General features: G+C 43.2%; 1 protein-coding gene across 1 annotated transcript; it reads right to left on the reverse strand.

The window, feature by feature from the left end:
- Positions 1-7,775: 7,775 nt before the first annotated feature.
- On the reverse strand, positions 7,776-9,888 carry LOC116271345 (vomeronasal type-2 receptor 116-like). Its single transcript, XM_031658629.1, is given in 3 exon segments — positions 7,776-8,757; positions 8,932-9,118; positions 9,120-9,888. Coding segments are annotated over 3 exon segments (825 nt in total). The 5' UTR covers positions 9,293-9,888; the 3' UTR covers positions 7,776-8,292.
- Positions 9,889-10,160: the final 272 nt, after the last annotated feature.

Here is a 10,160-nt window from a genome sequence, read left to right on the forward strand (position 1 = left end):
GGGAGGCGGAGGTGCAGTGAGCCAAGATCACGCCACTATACTCCAGCCTGGGCAACAAGAGCAAACCTCTGTATCAAAAAAAAAAAAAAAAAAAAAAAAAAAAAAAAGGCGGGAGGGAATGGCAAACGATGCACACAATTCTTGGTAGAATTAAATAATGTGAAACAGTATCAGTCCAAGCCACATTATATAACTACTTCATACATATAATTGTACCAAAAAAATGTATAAGCCCCTATAGTATCTGTGCAAGTCTCATTTTCAGTTATTTTTTTCACTATGTGGTTGCCAGTCAGGTTTTCTTTTTCTCAAACACACAAATATCCTTTCTGCCTAATGCTGTTACTTCTGTTTAGAATTGTCCCATTTCCCATACACCCTCCTCCCTTAGTCTTTAGGTCTCAGATTAAATGTCACCATGTTCGGAGGATCTTACTGATTTCTCTAAACTAGACTAGACTAGACTCCTGTAATCTCACTGGCAGTGCCCTGCAGTTCTTCAAAACCCTTTTCATAAAGTCATCACATCATTCTTTATGTAATTATTTGTTGATTGTCTTTCTTCCCTGTTAGCTCCTGGAGGGCTAGAACAGAATCCTTCTTCATTGCAGTAGTTCTAGTAATGCCTACTACACTCACTGCCATGTTGCTGGTGGTTAAATATTTGTTGAATGAAAGAACAAATGAATGAGTACAGTTCAGTAGCCAGACCTCTTATTTATTTGAACAACTGAAACAGAGGACAAACCACATGACAAGATGCTGAGCTGAGATTTTGCAGCTGACTGCTGAAGCTGACTGTGAAATGAGGATGAGCATTCTGAATGTTCATTAGGGACTGTTCTTGGGATCAACTCCCATGGAAGAGAAAGAAAGGGGAAAAAAAAGGAAGCAGGATTGAGCAGAGGGAGAAATTTCAATGAAAGCATTAGCCACCCTCATGGAGAGTTCTAAAGATGGGTTGACCCTTCCGAGCTGCCCCATGTTCAGTCACGAGGGTCAGGTCTTCATGACTGATGGGCTTTTTTACACTTCTAACTCAGTTGATTATTGCATGTGGCCTCCCCCAAGAAGAGGCATAACTTTAATGGCCTTGACTCTTGCTGAGGGGGATACTGAAGGGAACTGACACTGAGGGCAGCTTTCCAGCAGCAGCAGTACTTCATGCAGCTGCAGGAATAAGCCCTCTGTTCCCAAAGTGGGATCCATGTGGTGCAGTGCAACATTCACCCTGATTGACAGCATTTCGGTACAGATGTTCTCTATCAGGTATCCTGAGGGGGCTTGACTTGGCACTGGGATTGGTAGCAGGGACCTCAAGCTCTCTCTCCCACACTGGCTGCTGGTGACTTTAGCCAGAGACCGTAAAAAGCACCCATTCATGAAATATATTTTCGTGGCTTCTATCTGGGTTACAACCCATGAAGAAGCAATAACAATGCAGAGATGGAAGGGAACCAAGTTCAGAATAAAGCGCAGCAATGGTTGTGAAGATCAATAGACTTGAGTTTAAATGGAGTATTAGCTATGAGAACTACAGAAGGCTGCAAACTTCCCAGAGCCTCAACCCCCTCATGGGTAAGAGGATCACTCAAAGTGCTAGTAAGAGTCTGTAACACAGCAGGTACTTTCCATATATGAATTCCCTTTCTACACTCCCCCCACCCCAACACACACATGCACTTCAATCCGGCCTTTACCTTAACATCCCAACCATCCTCCACAATGGCTCTGGCACGCTAGACACCTGCTGCTTTCCTTGGTGGATTACCTCTGGTTATGGAGCTTACCCTATCCAATGTGGCTGCTGATGCTACTGCTGGACAGCAGTATCTCTTAGCAAGTCCTCATTTGCCTCTCTGGTTCCTTTACCCCATGATATATGCTCAGATATACAAAGATGATATTTAGTACCCAGGTATCTCTTTTTCATTAATTTCATTCATTTAAGTTAATATTCTTAAATCCTTCAGACTTACCTCTCGTAATCTACACTTCAAAACCTCTATCATACTAGCCCCTTCCTCCATCTAAATGGGCTTTATTTTGTTAATATTCAACTCAAACTGAGTTTATTACAGCTTTATAAAATGCCCTGAGCAGCGACAAGTTGGCATAACCATCCTTGTTCTGCATACTGGAGTTCTATTAATGTGTTTAAGGTGCAAAAACTGGTTTTTAAGAGTTATTAAACATTTTCCACAATGTAATCTAAACCCTCAAGATCTGTTTCACAGGAACCTCTGCTAAATTGTTTATACCCTAACCCTGGTAGTTTGGCATCGTATAAATTATTCACACATATCCCATGAGAATGTTGACTCTGACCTCTGTTTTCAGAGTTTCCATATACCAGTCCTCCTCTCTCCCTATGAACTATCTAAGACTGGGATTTGTGCTGCACACCTTGAAGTATGGAAAATAGTGACACTGATGCATGCCTTCATTGGTCACAACTTTGTCTTGTGTTTTCAGTGTTTATTTCAGTAAACTCTTTTTTAAAGTTATTTTTAAAACATTTTTATTATCATATATAAAAACCTAGCACGACTTGTCCTCTAAAGAAGGTAAACAAATGTATTAAGGTCTAGAAAAACATATTTGCTTGTCAAAGGCTTTATTTTAAAGGGGACATTAGAAGTTTAGAGATGTGTTTCCGGCATTTTAAACCAAAATAAAATGTTTTTTTAAAATGTATTTAAACAATTTTTGGAAATTTTTGAAAGGAGAGTAACATTCTACCATGTGATTCAATGCTATTGAGCACCAGTGCCAAATAGATCACAAGTGAGAATTGTCCCACACTTTGGGGAAACATCTAAGCCACTGATAAAAAATATTACATTGATGGATTATTTAGTATTCTTAGCTGGGATCCAGGGCGAACACATAGATATGCTTATCATTCCCGTCACAGCACAGACTTCATAATCCCCTTAATGAGGAAGGGAGAGAAACTGACATCTTATTTTATCTTTCAACAACTTTATTAAAACTGGGATTATCTTTCTAATTTACAAGTGATGTAATTGAAGATTAGAGAGCAAAATAATTTGTCCTGGGTCACATTTTTAATTGTGAGGAAGATTCCAGGTTTGAACCCAAAATTCCTGACTCCAAAGGGTATTTTTATTTTTATTCCAACACAAAAAGTGGAAGAATTCAAGAACTGTTCCCTGTGATAGTTCAAGAATTCTCAAACCTGGGCATTAGAATCACCTGGCAGGCTTGTTAAATCCAAATTGCTGGGCTCTGCCCCAGTTTCTAATTCAATAGATCTGGGGTGAGACCCAATAATTTACATTTCTAATAAGTTCCCAGGTGATGCTGATGCTGTTATTCCAGGGATCACATTTCCAGAAGCACTATCAGTCAATAGGTTTCCTTTTATGTCTGAATAAATGGTTTGCAACTCCAACTGCACATAACCAACTGAAAAATTTTAAAATAAATATACTCTGGTGTTATCCCAAACTGAGTGAATTATACCTTCCGAAGGGGATTCTGGGCACTTCAGAGCACTGCTATTGATTGCAGCATGTAGCGCGGTTTGAGAATCAGTGGGCCACAGCAAATAGGGGTTCCAAAGCTTACAGTTACTAACACAAGTGTATTAGTCCATTTTCACACTGCTATAAATACCTGAGACTGAATAATTTATAATGAAAAGAGGTTTAATTGACTCACCATTCTGCATGGCTGGGAAGGCCTCAGGAAACTTAAAATCATGGTGGGAGGTGAAGGGGGAAGCAAGGCACTTCTTACATGACAGCAGCAGGAGAAAGAGAGAAAGAGAAACTGCCCCTTGTAAACCATCAGATCTCGTGAGAACTCCCTCACTGTCACAGGAACAGCACGGGGGAAACCGCCCCCATGATCCAACCACCTCTCACAACCAGGTTCCTGTCCTGACACATGGGGACTACAATTCGAGATGAGATTTGGGTGGGGACACCAAAGCCAAACCATACCAGCAAGTGTGTTTCTGGTGGTTATTACCTTTGTTCTCTAGGCTTTCTTCAGATGAATAACTGAACTGCTGAGATTTTCCTCTAATTTGGTCTCCAGGCCTCTCTGGAGAGCGGCGATAAAGCTTGGCTGTCCTAGGGCTCCAGGGGAGGTATTCACAGGTGTTTGCAGTGAGTCTTTCACGTGATGCTTCTTTATCCTGATTGACAGCCTAATGCCTGAGTCTGATCCATAGCCAGCTGTCTCTCTCAAAGGAAATCTGGCAGACACGCTTTGTGGCTCTTCTCTGATCTGTGTCCAGTTTATTTCTGCCAAGATAGCTACTCTGTAGGAGAGCGTGTTGTAAGTGATAACACTCCTGGAGCCCCCGGACCTTGCATTTTGGTTTCCTAGTCTCCTTATGTCTTATCTAGTAAGGTTTAGGTGTGCCAGTCAGGAGAGACAGAAGGAAAATGGGAAACCGAAATGCATGACATGAGAGAGAGATGACCAGCAGGAGCACACCTTTATCAAGGTCTAGGGGCTCCAGGAGTGTTCTCACTTAGGCTTTCCACAGGGGGTTGTGAATTTGCTAGTTTAAGGAAAACACGTGTGAGAAGGGGGAATGTACCTACACGACTCTGGTGTTGGCCATTGGGTTTATCACGGTCAACAGCTGTGGGATATATTGGGTTTGGATTCAGTGGGATGAGGAACAAGTGGGCTATATTGCAAACAGCCACATGGGGAGAGGAAGTTTTAACTAGGCCAAAGGTGACAGGGTACAACTGGACTTCAAACAACTTATGTCCGGCCTAACAATGGATGCCAAGGCAGCAACTGTATTAAACAAATTTATCACATAGAGATAACCCAGAAAGGGTCATCTGTTTGTGTACTCTTAGCTTGCATGGGAATAGAGATAGAATAATTGCTACTTCATGACCCACATCAGAGAATAAACTGTTCTTTTGATAGAACCTATTCAGATGTATGTTGACTTTCTGCTTGGCATCTTGGAGCAATAGGAAAGTGTATGTTTCTATTGTTTGAAAGCCCTCTCGATCTCATTCAATCACCAGGTGCATTCAGGCCTAAGCCCCCTTTGGGGTGTGTAGGTAATCTGTATTTCGATGCCAGCACTGGCCTAGTTACAGTACTAGGAATTTGTTCTGAACAACTGCAACATTTCTGACTTCCACCTCCTTCTAGACTCCCAGGGCTGTCAACAAGTCGTATCTTTCATCCTCATCAGTTCCTTTTACGTTCCCACAGCAAGAAAGGAAAAGCAGCCAATGATGTATTTTGTTACCAAGCCACTGGGGACACACTGGAGCCAGTATAAAAAAAAGCATGCCTGGCTGGGCGTGGTGGCTCACGCCTGTAATCCCAGCACTTTGGGAGGCCAAGGCAGGCAGATCACTTGAGGTCAGGAGTTTGAGACCAGCCTGGCCAACATGGTGAGACTTCCCCCATGTCCCTATTAAAAATACAAAAATTAGCCGGGCACGGTGGCACGTGCCTGTAATCCCAGCTACTCAGGAGGCTGAGGCAGGAGAATCACTTGAACTCGGGAGGCGGAGTTTGCAGTAAGCTGAGATCACATCAGTGCACCCTGGCCTGGGTGACAGAACGAGACTCAATCTCAATAAATAAATAAAAGCATGCCTCAAACTTACTCCAGCCAAAGGAGCTGGAGAATTTAAGCACAGTAAGAGTCCAATCAAAGGAGAAAAACTATGCAATAATTGGAACAAAGTTTAAAATACATCATTATTAACTAAAATGGGATATTGGAGCAGTGAGGGGTTGACTAGTAAAAAGCAAAGAGAACTCTAAAGAATATAGAAATAGCCGACCTACGGAGCAGCCACTGCCTGCAAAGCTGAGCTGAAGTGTCCAAGGGAGACCCTCTACCCACAGGGTGAGGTCAGGTCCTAGTTGGACAGGTCATGGCTGTGACTCACTGAAGGGCAAATAAGTTGCTGTAGTGCTGCCTTTGTAGAACTTTCTGAAAATTTGCCCTCTAAACCTTACCAGAAATCCATCTTCTAAGGTGCTGGGGAACATTGTTCATGGAGCGGTCTCTCTCTAGAGTCACTGCTACAAACCTACTGAAGGTGGTATCTTGGGACGCTGCTGGCTGCCGTCACAGTCACTGCTACAAAACTACCGAAGGTGGTGTCTTGGGGCGCTGCTGGCTGCTGTCACAGTCACTGCTACAAGACTACCAAAGCTGGTGTCTTGGGACGCTGCTGGCTGCCATGCACTGCATGAGCCTGCGCTGGAGAAGTCGTCCACCCTGCAGGAACCCACCTAGCCGGAACACCAGAACCAAAGCGGAAACGTCTCCCCAGCACCCTCTACTGAGCAAAGCTTAACATCGCATCAGCTGGCAAAGGAAACTGTTTCAAAGGCCTGATCCATTTTCACAAAGCAGGTGGTAAAGGTGAATTTGGAGCTGAGAGGCAATACATTGTTAACTGGCATATACACCCAATCCTATCGGTCAATAGATGAAGACTGTTCTGAGTCTTAGGGAGGCATAAATTCTTTCTGCAACACTTCTAGCCCACCACACATATAGGCCAGGCATGCTTCAGCATCCAGGGAAAAATGTCTTGCAAAGGAATTTATGTCCTGGCAGATGGAAGCCGGCCTGGCGTGCACTGAGGTATAAGAGAAATGAGTATGGGTAGACACTGACCCTATCTGCTAGAACCAGTATTCCATTTTCCACCTGCAATAAGATCATGATTGTGTTCATGCACAAGCAGGTCAACCCCATCCAGAATCCCATAGGAGGATGTGTTTCTGGCTCTTCTCCCGGTTGCAAGATTGTCAGTCAGGGTCTAATCAGATAAAAAGAAAGAATTTATTTACAGCAGAGGGAATATAATTGCAGCTGTGATGGTTAATTTTAATATGTCACCTTGACTGGGATAGGAGACAGCCAGAGAGATAGAAAAATATTACTTCTGGTTGTGTCTGTGAGGCTGTTTCTGGAAGAGAGTAGCATTTGAATCAGTCCACTAAGGGAAGAAGACTCGCCCACACCAGTGTTGGGAGCATCATCTCATCTATTGAGGGCCCATCTGAATGAGACAAAAAGGCAGAAGAAAGGTAAATTGACTGTCTTTTTCAGCTGGGACATCCATCTTTTCTTGCCCTCAGACATCAGACCTCCTGATTCTCAGGCCTTCAGACTCCAGGGACTTAAGCCAGGGCCTCAGTCTCAGAGTGGGAGTTACACCACTGGCTCCTCTCTTTCTCAGCTCTTCCAACTTGGACTGAATTACACTCCGACTTTCCTGGTTCTCCAGCTTGCAGATGGTATATTGTGGGACCTCTCGGCCACCATAGTCACATGAGCTAATTCCCATAATAATTCTCCAAGATGTGTGTTTGTGTGTGTGTGTGTGTGTGTGTGTATCTTTTTGGTTCTTTTCCTCTGGAGAACCTGGACTAATGCAGCAAGGAATTGCAGGTGCTGGAGGATCTGAGAACCAAACATAGGACTAGCAGTTAAAAACAGATTATCACTGGGAGGCCAAGGTGGGCAGATCACTTGAGGTCAGGAGTTTGAGACCAGCCTGGAGAACATGGTGAAATCCTGTCTCTACTAAAAAAGAAAATACAAAAATTAGCTGGGCGTGGTGGCAGGCATCTGTAATCCTAGCTCCTTGGGAGGCTAAGGCAGGAGAATCACTTGAACCTGGAAGGCAGAGATGCAGTGAGCCAAGATCATGCCACTGCAATCTAGCCTGAGCGACTGGGAGACTCCATCTGAAAAAAAAAAAAAAAAGAAAGACAGAGAGAGAGAGAGAGAGAGAAATTATCAGGGAGGCAGAGTTACTGGTGCCCACAGTCTGGGATCACTCGATGGAGGCTGCAAGCAGAAAAGCAGAATAGATTTGTCTAGGAGGAGGTAGAATCACTGAGAAAAAGCCATTATTCTAACGTTGCTTTCTTCTGGATGACCCCACTCAGAACCCAGATGGCTGGAATCTTAGGCAATACAGCTGACAGGGGAAAGGAAAGGTATGTCTGTGAAGGCAAACAATCTCCAAACTGGAAAATTAGGCAAGATTGTTGGCTGAAGACACTGAGTTATGTAGGCTGTTATTCCATAAAAAGGAAGAAAAATGCTGCACGAAACATTGGATACATCGAAGAAAAAGGCATGGATGGAAAACATCCATAACTTTCACACTATGAAACAGAATAACTGAGGGTGGTATTGCTCTTAATTTCTTTAAAGCTATGAGACTGACTTTATCTTCGGAGGCAGTGAGTTTGATTCAAGTATTAACTTGCATCTGTAATAACAGTGAATTTTTAAATTCAGGGTGTCACCTCTTTTTTCCCCCTTTTTTGAAATAAACCTCTGGAATTCTTACTGCTTCCAGAAGCTATTTTAATCTTCAGACCTTGGAGGGTATTCATATCTGATCTTGTAAGAATAATGTAACACTTGGGGGCAAAGATGCAGCCAAGTAGCTCAGCACTGGAAGCTAAGAAGAAGAAGACCTCCATGGCTTCCAGGACTTTCCCCTTGGTGCTATGGGTGACAGGGAGGGAGGTGACCCAGGCACTGCAGAACACTAGCATGCTGAACATCAGGAACTTGGATTTATTGAAGGTGTCAGGCAAACCCATGGCCAGGAAAGCCAAGGTAAAGCTCCCCAGGGTCAAGGAGCCCAGGTATCCTAGGACATGGTAGAAGGCAGTGCTGAAACCCTCATTGCGTGTGAGAACTACAGATCCAAGCTTAGAGTGTGTCTGTGTCAATGAAGGGAGCAAGGTTTCTCAGCCCGACTCGACAGATCAGGAGGTAGATTCCACTTGGATCAGGGAGAATATGAAAAGGACAAAATTAGGAGATCCTGATACCAATCACCATCTTATTCTCCCTGGCATTCTGGCCTTCAGAGCCAGAACTACAGTGATGGTTTTGGTCAGAATGATAGAAACCCAACTCTAAATGTTATTTGTTGGAGTCACCAGGTAACTGTGTGGGGGGGTGGCCAATGAAGAGGGCGGAGCAGAGGAAGAACAGTGTGAGGGAGGTCGGACTTTCAGCAGAATGTATCCAAAAGTCCATGTACTGGCTTTGACTGAGGGGATTTCCTGATGCTTCACAAATACCCCAAGGACCATTGTAGTAAGGACAGAGAAGCAGAGCTGTGCAGGCCAGAGCCATCCCCAAAGGGTCTTCAAAAGTCAAGAAGTTCACATCCTTTGGAAGACAGTAAATTCTCTGAGTATTCTGATATTGATCATCTGGACACTTCTTATACTGAATAGTATTTGAAAAAGCAATGGTTTTTTGTTTAAGGTTCATAAATTCTTACTGATTCCCAGAAACAAAAAGTCATTTTTGGCATTGTAGGGCACCTTGTCCACTCAGTGCTATACTCAAATGTCATGCTAAAAGCATTTTACAGAAGCAATAATTTCAGACTAACATGCCCATTCTCTCCTTGGTTTTATTTCCCAAAATAACATTTTCTCTCATTGTTCATTTTTCCACATGCCAGTAAATTATTTTCCATTTTCTTTCATAATGACAGCATTATACTCCCTTAAACATTTAAATATCCATTCTCTAGGCCAAGAGTCCACAAACTATAGCCTACAGGTCAAATCTAGCCATTACTAATTTTATAGGGCTTATAATCTATGAATGTTTTAATACTTTCAGATGGTTGCATTTTAAATGGTTATACAAGCATTTACATATTTTCAGTTTTACCTGTTTGCTTGCGAAATCTAGAATATTTACTATCTGGCCCTCTAAGAAAAACATTTGCTAAACTCTGCCTTATCCTGGATTATTTACACAAATGGCAATTATTTTCTGAGAATTTACACTGAACCCCATGCCTTATTAAGAATGGGGACCTGTTCAACTTTTAACAGGTATCAAAGAGCTCCCTAGGTTTTTATTAGTTAATATTTTTCTTTTTTTTGAGACAGAGTCTCGCTAGTCGCTTCAGGCTGGAGTGTAGGCTTATTCGCTCGGCCACTGCAGCCTCACCCGGTTCACGCCGCATTCTCCTGCCTCACCTCCTATAGCTGGGACTACAGGCTCTCACCCTCCAGCTGGGGTTTTTGTATTTTATGAGACGGGTTTCACCGTGGTTAGCTAGATGTGGTCTCGATTCCTCTCACCTCGCGATCCCATTTCGGGCTTCGCCTCCTGGGCGTTG

The sequence above is a fragment of the Papio anubis genome, chromosome 18 (genome assembly GCF_008728515.1).
Source record: "Papio anubis isolate 15944 chromosome 18, Panubis1.0, whole genome shotgun sequence".
Taxonomy (NCBI): Eukaryota; Metazoa; Chordata; class Mammalia; order Primates; family Cercopithecidae; genus Papio; species Papio anubis.